General features: G+C 34.6%; 1 protein-coding gene across 1 annotated transcript in view; it reads left to right on the top strand.

The window, feature by feature from the left end:
* The window catches only part of Rgk3 (Rad, Gem/Kir family member 3), a 339,001-nt gene that overhangs the window by 25,438 nt on the left and 293,951 nt on the right, over positions 1-19,612 (top strand). Inside the window, exon 2 of the mRNA XM_085959861.1 lies at positions 2,165-2,406. Coding sequence (XP_085815987.1) covers positions 2,165-2,406 — 242 coding nt within the window. The remainder of the gene's footprint in view (positions 1-2,164; positions 2,407-19,612) is intronic.

Here is a 19,612-nt window from a genome sequence, read left to right as displayed (position 1 = left end):
GATTTTGTTTGGACATTTCAAGAAATAAAGCATTTCTGCATTATAGTTTCTGCATTTCTGCTTTGACAGTTGACGAATTCGTATGTACGCAAAAATCCGCATTTGTAAATAAATAAAAAAAAATATACAGAAGATTGAAATTGGTTAAATAAAAATATCTACACATCAAATAAGGTGTGTACATTAGTTTTTTTATTGTTTTCATTTGGTTTTATATTTTGTCATACTAAAATGTAAGATTTCCAAATGCCGTAAATCTGCGACACCACGCAGTAACATACAAAATTTAATGAAATTTTCGAAAAATATTTTTTTTTATTATTTTTCTTTCATTCACAAGGCATTTTGACACCAAGAAAAAAAAAATTAAAAAAAAAAATCATGCAGTAAGGGGATATTATATATTATATCATCTCTTGATAATGGCCTCTGCAACGAGCCCGAAACGTCGAGTAAAGAAGGAAGAAGGACACACGGTAGAAACCCAAAAATCTACTACGGTATAAGAAACTATAAATCAATTTTTAAATGTTTTACTCTCATAGTAAAGTTATAACATTCAAAGCTCAGAGTGTTTATTTAATTTGTAAGCAAATAAGCTTTCTAAATTACTAATAATTTTGCGATGAAAGCTTTCAAGCAAAAAGACCGACATACATTACATCGAACGTTACGCGATGTGTCATGAACGTCATTTCCCGACGAGTTTATGGACTCCAAGTGACGCCCTCGTGGGACTACTTAACACGTCGAGTTGGAACTGAGCACTATCTTCAGACATGAAAGAAGAATACTGACTGACGATAGATTTAAGAAATTGTTTTCCGCGCGTAAACAAACTTTTCAAATAAAAACAAATACGTTAATGCATTATAAACGAATTGAGGAAAAGTGTTTTTACACTGACGCTTCGACAGCTCGCTTTCTCAACGGTGTCCACTTTTCCTCGCAGTTTTCCAATCGGGAATCTATCTATAAATTTCCAAAAGAGTATTATTGTATTTTTGTTTTAAATGTCGTGTATAACAACGCAATTTTTACTAGGATAGTCTCATATTTCCTATATCGGGGTTGGCGAATCTTTTTACAGACGCGTGCCAAAATTTATTAAATATTATTTTTCAACTGTTCGAGATACCACTTACAGAACATAGCAGACATATAACTTTATCACCTTTTTTTCAATTACGCCATACATTTCCGTCCACCAATTTTGAAACTGTCTGCCAGAATAATTACGACAACTAGCTTCACCAAGTTTTTGTTTCTTATTTGGTGAAGTCATTAATTTTTGTGGATATAAATGAAATTGTTTGTTAATTTATTAATTAGTTTGGTTCTTTACACACAAATTGACAACAGAATCGCTCTGATCAGATGAGGCATTATCTACCTACAGTGGTCTCAAGCATTGTAAATTGATTAAATTTAAAGGCTCGCGGTGCGGCATTCCCCGCCGCCTAATGAGGTTAGTGCGATAATATTATTTGTGACGCATAAATTCTATAGAACGTCCTATGCAATTATATATTTACATAGAATATTTTCCTGCATATTACGTTCGTGCCGGCGTTTTTATATTTTTTTCACCCTAACCTTGAAATACTCGAAATTTTAATTGAAACGTCAAACATAACATAACCTACAATTTTATTAGTCATTTCGTAAAATAAATATTACGTTACTACTAGTCACACGATATTTGACAGTTCGCGAGGATCTATAAATCAAGGTGACGGCCGTGACATAATTATTTTTTAAAACAGCCGCATCTTCCATCTCAAATCTCAATATGTAATTGACGTACTCTATCTCGCTCTGAAAGTTAACACAACCAAGAGAGGATCTGTTAAAAGATAGCACTTTTTGACAGTCCAGACGGTTAACTTATTGTAATAATTAACTGCCTGAATACAGTGACAAATGTGATATATTTATCACATTTAGATCTTTTTGGATACGTTAGAATAGCCTCGTACGCGTCTCTAACCTATGCTGTCTCTCTCCTGTCAATCACATTCAGCCTCTTTGCGTCCCTTTTGAGGCTCTCCGCCAACCATCTATGCATATTTTAGATTCAATAGTATTACAAACCCTAGAATTAGAAAGTAAAAAGATTACTATCTTTTGTAACCACAAACATTTTATTTTTATTTATCTCCAGATACAGTAGTGAACCCCGTCTATCGGAAGCAGAGACGCCTCCCTCTGTTCGCCGGCAGGCTTCCGCAAGAAGGCGTCCCCAAGGTCAATCAGCTCAGCCCCAAGCCGCGTCAACCACTCACAGGCGCTCCACAGCATTCTTGGATGTCCCTGGGGCGCAGTCGCTTTTGCTGGCTGGGGATGGTGAAGAACCGGATGCCGACTCGTATCGTTTGAGGACGTTTAATGTCAACCATAAAGGAGGTAAGAGATTTTAAAATGTATTAGCTATAGCACGAATATAATAATTATTTGAAACATATCATCATCATCGGCACTACAACCCAATGTGGGTCTTGGCCGCCTCCAGGAAACGTCTCCACTTCCCTCTGTCTGCAAGCTCCCTCCATCACCTCAGTCTCAGGGATTGCTGTGTCTCTTTCTATACAGTCCAGCCACCGCAGTCTAGGTCTCCCGACGCTCCTTTTCTCTTCTGGTCTGTTGAAGAGAAGCCTCTTTGGTGGTTGGGTGTCTTCCATCCTTAAGACACAAAGTCGCCCCACTTTCACGTGTGGGACTACAGGGAGATCTTCATACAATGCATATATTTCATGGTTGTACCTTCCTCGCCACGTGCCATCCTCCTCACATACAGCTCCACACATAAGACTCTTCTTAATATCTTTCTTTCAAAGATATCCAGCTTCTTTTCATCTTTTTTTGATAAAACCGAGCATTCCGACCCATAGGTTAAAATGGGTCTGATGAAGGTTTTGTACAACTTTATCTTAGTTTTCTTTGAGAGGAGTATTGATCTGAAGTGTCTCTGTAAACCGTAGTAAGATTTGTTTGCTAGAGTAATCCTTCTGCGAGCTTCTTGGCTGATATCGTTTTGAGGGGTAATGCGTGATCCCAGATATATGAACTTGTCAACCCTTTCGAACTTATACGTGTCAATCGTGAGTGGTGGGGTTGACGGAGCCTCACTTGCAGGCATTGAAACATATTGTTGGCGCAAATTATCATGGCATAAATCCCATCCCATATTTCCATCCTACCTACTACACTATGTTGTCATCCAGGCATTTTAATCAATAATTAACGAGTGGCTGTGAAACCGTGTTTGCAAGACGTTAGTTACCTGTAGACCATGCGAGCGTCAAGACTTGCATTAGTTTAACCTCCATAGTGTCATCAAAGCAATACTTTAATTACGAGTTACGGTTCAACCAACACTGCGTCAATCACCGTAAGTATAAACAATCATAAACTTATTACTCACCCATCCGTTACAAATACAATGTAACCGTGACAGTGATCGTACTAGTTGTGTAAGTGCGTGAACACGGAACTAACTCCAGTGCTCCAGCCATCTCAACATGAAAGGTTAGTGCCTGGATTGAATTCATGTGTAACCGTCCTCCTTCTGCATCCAATACCCTCCTCCTTCAGTCCAATGAAAATCCTTAGTACGCAATTCACATTTTCACAACTGGCGCATATACCAACGGCATGTCATAGTATAGTTCAAACAATAATAATGCCAAATACGGCATAAATAAATTCCGCAATAAATGCGACCAATTAATATTAGAAAAATCTCCCAATTTAGATAGTGAAAGTGGTTTAAAGTGGGATTTAATTAATAACCTAACAATTGACTGTTACATATTTATTTGGCTAAAACATTTTTTTAATATTAATTGGAGTGTTTGTTTTTATACTTGATCCTTTACTTACTAGGTAATAAAATAGTTGTTAACCTTCTTTTACTGGATACATATAAGCGAGAATAATAATTATTATTATTATTAAACTGGCGCTAGGGGCCGTTCAGGTCCATGGCCGACTGCACAACGTTTCTCCAGGAATCTCTGTCCAGCGCTCTCTCTTCCCAGTTGACTATCTCCAGCCTTTCCGCATCCCTTTGAATGTTGTCCGCCCATCTCCGTCGAGGGCGGCCAAGAGGTCGAGTGCCAGCTGTATTTATTGTCAGAGTGCATTAAATTTACATTTGGCGTTTGTTTATAATCTATATCCTATCTCTATATTTGGCTACGAATTTTTTCCTACTTATACTCGATGTAAAAGAGAACTCTGCCTTTTTTGGTACTATTTACCTGTGTGTCCTTGATAACTATCATATAAATCGGGAGTATCAGTTGTTTGTTCTCCCAAGACGCAGAACTAACCTACCAATTGGGAGAATAACTCTGTTCGACCAAATCGCTTCAGATGTTGATATATTCCACCTACGTGAAGATGAATATAGGTGGACATTGTTTTATAAATCCTTAAAATATGGTCTACTTAACTCATTCGTTACGTTATTAACGTCTTGAATATTTGTAATTTGTAAAGTTCACTATAAATATATAAATAAATACATTTGAATTTCAAAAAACTAAAAAGAAATAGTACATAACTAAAATCAATTAATGTTTACATACAGTATTATTTATTAAAAACATATTATTGTATATGTAGGCGTTACAAGTGATTAATTCAAAACGTTTACAATATGCGAAGTAATTGAAAAAATATTCGTTATAATACAAATAAAATGCAGTGATTGTTCTTTGAAAAAATACACAGCACTTTTCTGATGATCTTTATGTCTCTAAGAAGTGCTTTGATTAATACTGAGCCAGATTAAGCCTGATACGAGGGTAAAGTTTTGACCCAGAAGATCACGTTACTACGAATATAGTAGAAAAATGCCTACATTTAATTAGGTTATACTGTAAAACTTGTAATTTTGTTTTTTTTATACAGCAAAGTAAATAAAAGTCCAACAGTTCATTTAATTGATTCAGCAATCCAGGTGTAAATTTAACGCGCTTTGATATAATATAATTAATATAGGTATCGTTACCTTGCCACATCGCGTAAAAATCTGACTATGAATACGTATGTGATGAAATAAAACTTTTACGACGCGAACGTGACGGTCATAACAGTCAAAAGCTTTTCAATCAGATTTAACTTGGAATGGAGCTTAAAGCTGTAGTGCGGGACTATTACGAGTCTTGTAGTAAAAGCTTCCACTGCGCGAATAGAATGAATGCAAGCTCCTGAGATTCGATAGAGAATGTTGAACGTCGATAGGCACTTACACACATATTTGATTATGCATTTTAAATTCAAATCATCATAATGTTATACGATCTCCCAAGTTTCAGAGTATGTTATACCCACCAAACTTTGCAAGTTAATAAGGGTTAATAAACAATAGCCATGTAAAATGATGCAATACCTAACTACATCTATCTGGAACAAAAATAGTACTATCTATAGATGGATGTTTATTTGATGAAATTGTTCGCAGAATAAAGCTAGGCTGGAGTGCTTTTGGCCGCCTGAATAATGTCTTCAAAAATGACCTTCCACTGTGCCTAAAGCGCAAAGTGTTCGACCAGTCTGTGCTTCCCGTGATCACATATGCGTGTGAAACATGGACCCTAAGTAAAAGAGAGATCCAGAAACTTAGAGTAGCACAACGTGGTATGGAGAGGTGCTTGCTGGGTATAACGGGAAAGGACAAAAAGAGGAATGAGTGGATAAGGAAGCAGACAAGGGTTTGCGATGTAATAGAGTTCATTAAAAGCCTCAAATGGAGATGGGCTAGACACATAGCTCGAAGAAGAGGCAATTGTTGGACAAATTTAATCATCCAGTGGTATCCAAGAGGTACAAAACGTTCGCAGTGTAGACCTAGAGTCCTCTGGATCGATGAAATGATAAAGTTATGCGGAAGTACGTGGCAACGCAACCCACAGGACAAAAAGAAGTGGATTCAGGCTGATGATAATGATGATGACCTACTAAATTACTCTAAATTGATAAACACAAGGGCATCAGGCAGTCATAGGACTATAGATCTACGCCGGATATCACACACAATACGTCAATAAACTAATTAAAATGATAAGATAAAAATTGTATAAAAGATACACGCATCTTGCGCCCTTCGTCTATTATTTTTAAATCTCTGTAACGCGTATATCTTGTCTGCTGCACATATACTGGCATTTCCATTGAATAAACTGTAATGTTTTTACTTTCGTGAAAGCTTACTGTTTCCCGATGATCTTCTCGCCATCTAGTCTAAATATATCTTTGAAGGTAAATCACCTGACAATTACCTTCAAGACGACGGTCTTTAAAAGTTACAGCTGTGAATACACTGAAGTCCAGTCTTTGGTAAGAAGACGAAGGAAGAATAACACCATCAAACCACATCAGGTCCATGTCAACCCAAGCTACCTGTTTCATTTGCCTTCCTCCCCGAGGGACATAACAGTACGAAGGCAGCTTTAAATCTAGGGTCACAATAGTTACTTTTTGCACTGCTTTTATTCATGAGAACTACGCCCCTGAAACTAGCAAATGTTCTCTATCCATTTTGATAGCCGAGAGCTTGTATGTTTTTTTTAGATATACGTGATATTTGCTCTAGTATAACATGCTTGGTTCATCTATCGCCCTTTTCATCATAGCCACCTTTAATATAAAGCCATACATAAAATTTCGTAGTGAGATATCCCGAGTTCTGGGCTAGCTCAGGATATGTGTCGAACTCAGGATTCACAAAAAAATAGATTAAATAAAAAGTCTTTGTCTTTTTTTGGTTGTAGCACGTAGCTTTATATTTTCAATGGTTTTCTTTTTACACACTTTAATATTATTCTTATTCTAATAATTAACATTAGTTTTATTTTTGGCGCGGGAGTACGCGAATTACACTCTGCGTCCGTCCGCAACTCGTGTTTCTTCCGACTGACTTTAAATATTTAAAAACTCTCACGTGATAATTTAGCGAGTAGGTACAGTTGCTACAAAATAACTTACATGCTAACTCTCTTCCACGCTTACATCTCTTACATCCATCTCTTTTAAACTCATAAAGCAATCTTACATAGGTTTACAAACTATTCCTATTACTAAATTAATTACAATTTTAAAACATTATTTCAATTACAATACTTAAAGCTATTAGTTTTAAAATTTTATATCTAGGTTTTAATATTCTAAATCTAACATATTCTTTTTTTTTATCCAGATAGCCAAGTGATACGTCATAAGTCTTTCATATTCTGTTAATTGACTATGTGACCAAGTTGCACGTTTAGGCCTACAAAACTTTATTCCGGCTCCCCATTGAAGACGGGAAGTCCAGGAGTATGTCAGTAGTCTTATTTCATTGCTGTAAAAATCAACACATACCTAATTTAAAATTTTCGTTATTATTAAAATATGTAATAATATTATAAGGTACATACTAAATTAGAAGAATGTAATAATTAATCAATGGTAATGATTGCTCAAAATATACATAAAGTAGAAATGTCTCATCAAAGATTATTTCAGTTCTTTTTGAAATTGTGAAACAATGAATATTAGAATAATTTATTATATGCTTTAAAATGACTGGTAAGATAAAACACGAAAAGTAATAATTAATGGAATTGTCAATAATTTAGTTGTTATATAATATTGGTCATGAAGTATCTGTAACGCATCAGAGAAAACGTATAAAAATGTGTAAGAAAGAGAGAACTAGATAAGTAGTAAATTTGAAAAATCGAAGTAATCGTTTATTTGAATAGGATCGTGAAAGAAAACAAAATATGATGCTGTTATAATAGTTTGACAGATGCTTACAGTACAGTGCATATCGAGTGATTTATTTTGAGCATCGAGAAATTAGTGTGATATCCAAGAGATTTAAGAGTAATTATTAAAAGTATAGGATGCTGTAACCTACTGTAACCTTAGGTAACATACACAACAATCAATCAAGAAATAGAAACATTATGGATGAGGAAGAACTATGGATCAGCAAAGCGTCGTCGCTTGACAAATTAACTAGGTAGGCTCTACATGACGTAAACAGGGATAAGACGTATGAGAATGTTGACATAGTAGGTAATATTTGTTAGTTTTAAATAAATATTTACTTTCATCTGCATGTCCCCCACATCGTGAAGCGACCCCCAGGCTAGGATCTTTGGCGGGCTCCCCTACTTATCGCTAAGGATAAAGGCAGTGTATCGCTCTACAGTAGCGTTGTCCAAATGGTGTACGCAATAAAATTAATGTATATTATTTAGTGTTTTTTTGTATATTTTAATACACCATTTGAATTATGGAGTTGTCACGTTGATCACGCACACTCTAGTGCTCGCCATCCAAGGTCTTAGGAAGTTGCTCCTGGGACACTTTCGGCACAAATTTGAAGAGCGCCTAACGTTTGTCACGTCACGGTATACGCCCTGCATAACGGGTGTGAAGACGTGGCGGGTGATGGAGGTAAAAGCAAGTTGTCGAGTATCGATACACAATTACAAATTGTATCGTATAGCCACATAACATTATTGAAGGAAAATAGCGCGACAGGCGATTTTTTTTACTATTACAGAGAATTTTTGACGTGTGTTTATCTCACTTATCTGGTCGACTCGCCAATCCAAGCCCCTCCTGAGCTCCGGACCCCCAGGCTAGAGCCCTATCAGCCCCTATTGTGAGGGTCATGCTCATCTGTATAGATGCTAACTTTGTTATTGATAAAAATAATACAGATTACTTATAAGTATTTAAATTATTATTTTAAATGGTCTGTTGATGATTTATAAATTGCAGACATTTATTATCTAAATAGTAATTTATTTCACGCATGTGCGTAAGTTAAGCGATTCTTGTTTTTATTTTGTAAAAGATAAAGAAATACAATCTCGTCCCACGCGAAAGTGTAAAGTTCCTTATATTAGGGACACACTAAAGCGACGCGGCAAACGCGGGTGGTGAAATTATAATAATAAATTATATTCGTTTGATTGTTAGGTTACCAAAGTAACCAAAAAAACATTATTTAATATTATCGTTGCTATGGGTAAACAATAAAAGAATATACATAATAAATAGTAAGAGACTCCGCAGGAATGGAACCTGGATCTCTTGGGTTTCGCGCCCGTGCACATTGACAACAATGCTAAAGGTGCCGTACTTGATTGCAACAAATTTTAACTAATGTCTCTTATAATACTCTCTGAAGCGATTTTCAAAATTGAGCGACATTCGCTATCGATTTTTGTACTTTAAACCAAAGTAGGTATTACTTTGATTACTAACCGACGTCCCGGATACTCCAAGATATTTTGTGTTGTAACTTACTTGAACTTGCTAATAATTCTTAATTAACTATTTTTTTATTCAACGAATAATTCGAGAGAGAGATGCAGGTTCGATTTCTGCGGGGTGGGGTGTCTTACTTTTTTCAAAAAAGATTTTTTCTATTGGTTATAATACATTTTTGTGTCATTAAGTCATCATTAAGTGTTTTTAAAATTATGTATGTTCTATTAATACTGTCGACCGAAGGTACTTGATGGAATTTGAATTTAAATTCTAATGGATTTAAGTTTTGTACAATTTCATTTGAGTCGTTTTTTGTAACCCGGGTGTCGCCTTTCGGCATCTTCAGGCGCCGTGTACACTCATTAAAGGTAAACACACATTGACAACGAACACTCTTAACTCTAGCTTAGATAATAAATCAATACAAAAAATTAGGTAAAAACTCCATGACCTACCTATCAAATCAAGGGTCACAATAAAAAAATACAACTAACAAATCACGAATAGTTGAAGTGTCAGTAAAATATCTAATTAGTAAAAACCCTATCTTATTAATAGCAATACACTCGATAGCATATTATAATACATCGTCAAAGCCTAATGATAGATAATATTTATTATCTATATATTATATAATTTATATATGTTTATATTAAACTTTATAAGCAATAAAAATATTACACTCAAGAGATGGAAATCGTCAATTCTAAGAAAAATAGTTATTTTTTTCCTAATATGTACCTTAATACAAACCCTAATACATTACACTCATCAAAGGTAAACACACATTGACAACAAACACTCTTAACTCTAGCTTAGATAATAAATCAATACAATAAAGTAGGTAAAAACTCCATTACCTACCTATCTTGATATCACGTCAAGTGTCACAATAAAAATACAACTAACAAATTATGAATAGTTGAAGTGAAAAAACCTAATTAGTAATAACCCCTATCTTATTAATAATAATACACTCGATAGCATATTATAATAAATCGTCAAAGCCTAATAATAGATCATTAGTACTTATAAACAATAGAAATACTACACTCAAGAGGTGTAAATCGTCAATTCAGCTGTCAGTAAGTTGTCGTGTAAGTTGTCAGTGTGTGTTTGCCTTTGGTGAGTGTACACAACGCCTGAAGATACCGAAAGGCGAAACCCGGGTCGCAAAAAACGACTTAAATGGAATAGTACAAAACTTAAATCCATTAGAATTTATGTACGTTCAATACTGAGAATGTTACATTCTTACATCTTGTCGAATAAAAAAAAATAGTTAATTAAAAATAAAAGATTACATACAAAATATTGTGTACGCGTGGATATGAAAGCGTATTAAATAGATATTCCGTATTGTCGCCGCGCTTTACTATGTCCACAGTCAATCGCTTCGAGATGGGCAATCACTTGACCGTCGCGAACGCTCGTCGGGCGTCGTTGCTTTGTTGACGTCGCGACGCTCGTTCTCTGTCTTTGTTTACCGCGGCTATTTCCGACGCCTGACCGCAATTTTGGCTTCTCCAATGTACACACAATCACATCACGTGAATGCTGTGTTTCGACGCTATATGATTGCATTTTCATTACGACCGAAGTATTCAAATTCCAAGTGCAGGAAATAATAACTACCTCCATAAATTCGCATTCGCTTCTTCTTCCAATTGTATAACCGCTCAACTCGAGCGTTGTTCTCCTATACTATTTTCCTTAATTGACTTTTTCGAGCATCAGTATTTCTGGCATGCGCTGGATATGTCCAATAGAGTATTTTACTAATATTAATACTATCGACCGAAGGTACATACTTGATGGAATTTGAATTTTAAATTCTAATGGATATTATATTATACTGAAATTGTTTTTGATAGATACCTGTTTAATAAATATTATTCTAATGGATTTAAGTATTGTACTCATAGACTATAATAGATACATCTAGACGCCAACCGTTGCATTGCTAAATGAAGCCGCGTACCTTGCGTTTGGTTTGTGGGCGAGCGAACGCATTCGTCTACAAATGTTCGAGACCATAGACCATTTTGCTAGTGCTCGCACTAGACGCTCAGAATTAAAATATAATCTTCTATTTCTTTACGTTATATAGTATTTTTAAGCGGTCAAAATGCAACCATTAGATAAATATATCCATAATTTAAGTTATTCTAAAGAAACACTAGGTCACTGATATTAAAATATATAATAATACACAAATAAATTATCACGAACATGTATCAATTTACCTATGAAACGTAATACCATCTGCTTGCTTATCAGTACGGCTACCACATTTTAAGACAACACACATAACCATTTTTTCTACTTAATTAACTAAAAATATTTACCGCTGACTTTATGTTTAACACAAAAAATAGCAATTTTAGCAACACGAGCTCGCAGGTTATCGACGCTATGTGAAGCGTTTCGCCACATTTAATTGTACTATTCCATTTGAGTCGTTTTTTGCAACTCGATTTTCGCCTTTATTTGACAGTATTTTACAATTAATATTTTAGTAGTAAAACCCTTTTATTGATGTATAATAACAGAACGTACATGAATTATAATATAATCGCAAGATTAAATGTTAAAAAAATATATATATGACACCCAGCGGGTACAACCCCCTGCCCACTGGGATTCGCGCCCATGTGCTCTAACCACAAAGCTATGTAGTACGAGTATGTATGTCATAATATTATCGAATTACGACAATGTTAACTGACGGTTTTTATAATTCTTGTGTATGTTAAATCAATGTATCAATAATCATCTTAATTACTACCTGGTGTCAGGATCTCTCCAAATTTTTCTTGTTACGTTCTTACACTTGTTAATAATTTAATTAACCATTTTTTTTATTCAACATATTATTCAAAAGATATAACATTGTAAAATTAATTATTATACAGAATGTTACATTCTCAAATCTTGCGAATTATTCGTTTAATAAAAAAAAATAGTTTATTATTACAGAACCTCTTAAATACTTTAACGTAGCACAAAAAGGCGACTTTTTTTCAATATTATGTAATTTTTTTTGTTTAAATTCTTTGAGGAGGGTTATATTTTTCTCCACAGCAACACTCTAGGGTTTCACGCCCATGCACATAGACCACTATGCTAAATGTACCATACTTAATTATGACAAATTTTAACTAATGGCTCTTATAATACTCTCTGAAGCGTTTTCTAAATTAAGCTACTATTGGCTATCAGCTTTTGTATTTTAAATCAACGTAGGTATTACTTTGATTACTAACCGACGTCACGTATCAAGTGTTGTAGCCTTAATTAAGGTAATACAATTTAAAATACAAAAGTCGGTAGCCAATAGTAGCTCAATTTCGAAAACGCTTCAGAGAGTATTATAAGAGCCATTAGTTATAATTTGTCGCAATTAAGTATGGTACCTTTAGCATAGTGATCTATGTGCGTGGGTGCGAAACCCGAAAGATGCAGGTACGATTCTGGCGAGGTGTCTTACTTTTTTCAAAAAGATTTTTTCTATTGGTTTTAATATATTTCCACAGAAGTGTTTTCAAAAATTATGTATGCTCAATAATTAGAATGTTACATTCCTAAATCTTGTGAATTATTCGTTGAATAAAAAAAGTAATTTAAAAAAAAATGAAAAAAGTTACACCGAGTAGGACTAAAATTCACATCTTTCACTTTCCGGATGAGCGCTCTAATCTTTAAGCTAATGGTTCGTTTATGACTAATATTAATTATTTAATATAGGTAACTTCACTTAAACTGTAACACTATAGAGATAGGGATCAGTCATAAATAATGTGACACATCTGTCAATCTTTAAAAAACAAAAACATTAAAAATGGTCGCTGTCAGTTAAATGTTTTCGCAGTATAATTCATAATATTAGAGGTATTTATTATTAATCTAAATTTTAACGTACTTTTATCATGAGATGGCAGCTCAATCAGTATAAGTAGGCACTGAAGGCTTTTAAAAGGTTATACCGACATTAGTTAAATAGACTTCCGATATCCGGTTACCCAAAAAGCGGATTAATCAAGACATTTTCGAAATTCTAAACATGACAGGATAATTAATTTTTGGGCATATCGATGCGGTGGGACTATAAAATAACAAATGCAGGGAATGTTTACATTTTATTGTGTAGGTACTAGCAATGTCCTGTGACTTCGTCCGTATTATATCGCTATAGAAAGGAAAAGGGACGTAACCCTCAGTTTTTTTTTAAATATTTTTTTTTGTATTATAAGAACGTTGTACACGATTAAATCCACGACCAAAGGATGTAAAGGTGTAAACTAAAAATGGTGATTCATTAGCTAAATTTAGCTAGCAATTAAAAAAAAGAAAGAAGTGACATGGGAAAAACGACATAACCATCATTTTTGTTGTTTTTATTTAATGAACTCAATAATTAATATCATATTAAGGATATAAAAACCAAATTATCATGCACTTAAAGACTATGTCTATATTGTATTTTAACTTAAAAAAATAATAAAAATATGGTACTAACATTATATGGTGAATTTAGGCCAATTTTTCTGTTATTTTGCGTCAAGCATGTTACTTCAAAAAGTACTTAATAATTAAGGGGGGACATGCTCAGCGTAGGTCAAAATGGAGCTTTTATTGCATTTTCAAAGCATGATCCTGGACATTCCTTTAACGTTGTAAATAATCTATTTATATAATTTTGAAGCGTCTGTTGAAACGATACCTATCATTTTTTTAAACGCACCTTGCTGTCACGGCAAACAATCCATCATTATAACATGGTAACGTGTGGAAACGCAAAAAAATGCAGGATTTCAAGTCACGTTTTCACATATTAGATACCAGTAGCGAAAAGTGGAGGTAGGCTGTTAAGAACCGAAATAAATAGTCCATAAAAATACTTTGTCAGTCAAACGTATTTATACATATATATATACATTGAAGTTTTGTTAGCATAACAATTGTTAGTTATTAAAATTCAAATAAATCTTGCCTAATCCAAGCCATACTAGATATTAGTCAAAAAAAATATTCGTTTATCTATAAAATATCTAAAATTATACTATTCAACCATACATAGTTTTACATATTATTGTGTTTGGTTTAGGCAAGATTAATTAAAAAAAAACACTAACCAACACCATCTGTAATAATTTATGTACCTATTCTAAATTCAACGAAATCAAATAAATATGAAAAGTGTGCAGTATTTTTGTCTGATCGCCCATAGCATACTTAAACTATTATGGTTTAGGCAGGCAGGGTTTAATTGAAATTTAAAAACCAAGTAATACCAGCTGCTGTTTGTTTTCATTGAACTAAGGCCCGTTTCAGACGGGATACCGGTGTCGCGCTCGATATAATATAGGAGGCCTTTGTGAATAAAGGGGCCTTTGTATTATGTTTATGAATGCTTCAGATCTAATGAGTCAACGCGTATCCGGTACACTTTTCCGTCGGGTGCTACATTCTCCAGCCGCCGACATACTTGTTTTTATTGCCGCACCCAGTTTTATGTTGTAATTTATAATGCGTTGACTCATTAGCTCTGGGCGTTCATAAACATAATACAAACCCCTCTTTATTCGAATATAAAGGACTCCTATATTATATCGAGCGTGACACCGGTGTCTCGTCTGAAACGGGCCTAAGACTACAATTTGCAGATGGTAATGGTTAGTTTTTAAAAATCCAACCCTGTCTAAACAGTGGACTTGTGTGTAGTTTTATGTCTCATAATATTATCACAGTTATGTTCTTGAAGTACGTCGTTTTTAACTTCTTGAGCAAGAGCTTTCTTCGATCTATTTATTATCAATGTTTGGCACCATGAGTACTTTAGTGTATTAAGTCAAAAATTATCATTTTGTAGTTAATAATGCAGTTTTATTCAGATTTTTTTACTTTATTTATTGCTTTAACGTAATAACTCAAATAAAATGTGAAATGCGTTGTAATTAAGTTACTTCACTAAAGTTTTTTGAAAATATTTTAAAAAGTTGACTGCTTTACTATATTATTAAGGATATACTATGGTAATGCATTAAAGTGATGTATATTTTTGTTGCTATGGTAATGCATCACTGAGATGTATATTTTAGTGCATTAGCGTATTATTTTGATTTGATATAGGTACTAAGGCCCGCGGGCCGCATGTGGCCCGCCGGGTATTTTTATGCTGCCCGCCATCATTAATTGTACTTCTGATTACGAATAACTTTTTTATATTTTTTTTAAAAATATTGACAATAGATTAAAATTTGTTTAGCAATAGTACGCGATCCATTTTCAATAGATATTGATAGTGTACCGACAAAGCTACAACTTGAGATTATTGAATTGCAGTATGACACTGATTTAATAGAATTGCATCGTTGTGAAGAAATCTCCAAATTTTACAATGCCCTTAATTCAGAAAAATTCGACCAACTTAAAGATTATGTATGAAAAATTTTCGTTATTTTTGGATCAACCTATATAATATGTGAACAAACATTTTCGATCATGAACCTCAATAAAAATTCTTTACGATCGAATATCTCCGATGCCCATTTACAAGCAGTTTTGAGAATATCAACTTCAAAATTAACACCTAAATTTAAAAAAAATGTACAATAGTTTCATTCTACTCATTAATTTTTTTGTAATGTTTATTTTTCGTGATAATAAATAGTGTATATCTAAAAATGGTATTTTACTTGCGGCCCGCCGCTCATTTTGAATTCTTGAATTTGGCCCTCCATCCAAAAAGTTTGCAACCCCATGTACTAAACTATTAAGCTCATACGAAGTTCTTAAACTTACCGCAATATTACAGATAAAAATGATCTGTAACAACGTTGATATTTCTCAAAACTATACTTTTGGAGTTAATACACTAAAGTACTCATGGTGCGTAATGTTTTGCTTCGTTTATCTCAGGACCTATGAGTCTACTCCACCTCCGATCAAACTATTTCAAAATATACAGGAACATTAAATAACTTACGTTAAAATATTGGTTGGTTATGCTATCACGGTGGAAATTATCGTACAGTTCGATATTAACCGTGAGTGAATACATTTTTTTTTTATCGAAACACCACTTCATAATATCGCCCACATGCGTGAAAGGCTTTATTGATACTGATAAGTAATACTATAATAATATGTAGTGCATAAAAAGAGATAGTGGGAATATACACCAATCGATTAAATGTCATTAATGAATGTAGGTACTGTCATTTCCCTCCATTTTGGTAAGTGAATAGCAAACTGTCACTTTTATTTTGTTGTCTGGTTTTTCGTCTGGATTCGGGATGTGGAGGTGAACAGATAACTCACCGGAATTGTTTTGGAAACGGCAAGGTATATTTAAGTTAATATATTCTAAATGGTTACATTTTTATACAAATTCTTTTTGATTTAATTTTGACGGATAGCGAGGTTAACACTGCTTACAGCGTTGCTGTCAAAAACGCTTCTCCCCGCTCCCGCTAAAACCAACGGTCACTTGAGAGCCGTACAAAATGCGGCGTTGCCATTTGTATTTTTTAACGCTATTCAGACAATGTTGCCGGCAGATATTTAACATTATTTAATTATTTTCGCAATCAGCCGTTACTATTTGTTGGATTTGATACCGATTCAGGCCTCTCCAGATACACAAAGACATCCCCAAATGGGGACCATACGGGGGTGTCAAAGTACGTATCAAATCAAATATTGAAATGAATTCTGTTGGCAGTAAAAAGATTGGACTGTTATGTTACTAGAGCGAGTTTTTAAACTTTTTACCACTATGACATTTTTAGTATTATTAATAGCACCTGTAAACGTGAGTGGATTTACTTGCACTAAAAGTGTGTATTTTAAATTATCGCGATAATAACTTTACTATTTACACGTAACATTGCTGAAGTGCGAATATAACGGTATTGTTTGATTTTTAAAATCGGTATTTTTGTATCGAAAAATATGATTTACCGGTAATGCAATCAATCCCAAGACGCAATCTGTGGTGGTTCTTGCATTATTCAAATTGGAATTATTTGGAATCAAACAAACCCTGCTCTGTGCAGTGACGTCCCTAGACAAAATGCCTCTCCATTTTTTATACAGTATTTTTATCATCCTTTCACGGCGCCAATAACTAATAAACATTACTAACAAAATACCGATTATACCACTAAAACATACAACATTAAATTTATATATAAAAAGCGAATAAATATACTTAAATTATCAGAGTCTGAGGTTCCATATTATATAGAATCTATATGGTTGATATTCTGGTTTGTACCATTTAGCAATACACAGATTTATTATTTCCACACCATTTTTACTATGCTATTATTGTAGGTAGGTACAACGTGTAAACAAAATAATTTTAGCTATGTCTATAATTATATACCAAATGATTCTCCTCGGTTTGCCGCCCTTTGAGTAACTGCCGCCCCCAAGCGACGCTCAATCTGCCTACCCCCACGGGAAATCACTGGTTCTGTGGTACCAAAGCCTACGTCAATGGTGTACACTAATTTCAGATGATACATTCTTTTTATAGTCTATAATCTTCGATCTGGTTATATGTCTGGTCTGGTTGATTATAGAAACGATTGTTAAACGTAACAATACGTCATGTTGTATAGATTCAGGTTCTTAGATCTATATACCTATGGTAGATACCGTAGGGTAGAGGTCGGCAATGCAGTACTCCCGGGTCAAAGTTCTCACTAAACTTAAAGCACCTTCAGTCAATGACATTATTATGGACGAAGCATGTGGAAAAAAAATGACACTCACTTTTTTGTCGGGTCTGCCGAATGGCATAATCTGTTCTCACGCCATTACTATAAAAGTGATATTGATATAAATTCCCGATGCTTTTTGTCGGGTCTGCCGAATGGTTCGGTTCGAACGGGTTCGCTCAAGTGAACATTGCCACTAGAAACACTGTTCTAACGCCGTTACAATAAAGGTGATATTGCTATAAATTCCCGATGCGTGATATCGCATAATGGAAATTGCGTGACGTCTACCTATATATGTGCGAATGTCGCTATGCTTGAATTTACTTGCTAGCTACTGTATTGAATGCGTTGCCCATTAATAATGTAATTGCCTGCAGTTACCTTGGAAAATGTCTACCCTTAAATAATCTAATTCCGATAAAAATTCACAACTTCTTACAGTTTTCTTATAAAATTGCCTGCGGCTAATTTTCAGCATGTGGGTTTGTACATTAAAAAAATTGTTTGCGCGATACTGTATAAAAATGTTTTTATATCTCTCTTCTTGGTCGTGCACTCATGGCTGACGATCGTGACCACATTTAAATTTCGCCATCCTTTGAGCGACCAAGACATTCCATCCTTCTCGATCTTCCGCTTCTCTCAGGGCAGAATGGATGGGGCCCCCAGTCAGCTCTTTCACTTGGTCGCTCTATCGCGCAGACGCTCTTCGTCTGCTTCGCCTTCCCTGGAGGCTACCCAAAACTACCAGTCTCTCCAGGTTGTCCGGGCCGCGCCTGACAATATATTAAAAAAACTGCAGAATTCTTCTCAGACATATCGTCGAGAGCCGTTCCTTTATCTTCAGTCTCTGGATGATTGACTGGTTCGTCCTGTGCTACGTCCAAGAAATGCAAAGCATTCGGCGCCAATACCACATCTCAAAGGCATCAATTGCCTTCCGTTTTATTGCCTTCAGGGTCCACGACTCAACTCCGTATAGAAATATCGAGAACACTAATGTTTGCACAAGCATCATTTTTGTGGCAATCGAAATTCCCCGATCCTTCCATATAGTGGTAAGGTGTGTCATCGCATTTTTTGCAATCGGTGTGCGCCTTCTTATTTCCGCTTCGCATCCGCCCTTTCCACTGATGGTCAATCCCAGATATACAAACTTGTCGACTGTTTCGAGGTTTTGGAGTGTACTTGGTGTTGGTAGAAGGTTGGCCCGGTCAACAACCATTAACTTGGTCTTATTCCTATTAATAAGGAGGCCGTATTTGCGACTCTCTTCCTCTACCCGGTGTAGCAGCTCTGTGAGTTCTCTTTATATATTAAAACGTTAAATAGAATTATTCTAAAAAAATACTTTAGTTGTTTTATGACATAAGGGAGGGGCATCAGTATTTTTTTATGGACAGTGTTAGAAAATATTATTAGATATAAGATGTGAATCAATATAATTATTTAATATGTTACGATATAAGTCAATAACTGACCAGATTCCCATAGTAATATGTTATATTGTCAATATCACAAGGGATGTTTTTCAATCACTAAATAAGGGATATCTTTTAGAATAAGTACCTATTATAGTTAAGATTTATTGTGTGAGATTT

Source organism: Rhyacophila brunnea, unplaced genomic scaffold (assembly GCF_057557595.1).
Source record: "Rhyacophila brunnea isolate RB1 unplaced genomic scaffold, BYU_Rbru_1.0 scaffold_9, whole genome shotgun sequence".
Taxonomy (NCBI): domain Eukaryota; kingdom Metazoa; phylum Arthropoda; class Insecta; order Trichoptera; family Rhyacophilidae; genus Rhyacophila; species Rhyacophila brunnea.
Note: the sequence above shows the minus strand (reverse complement) of the source record. Positions and strands in the feature narration are given on the sequence as shown.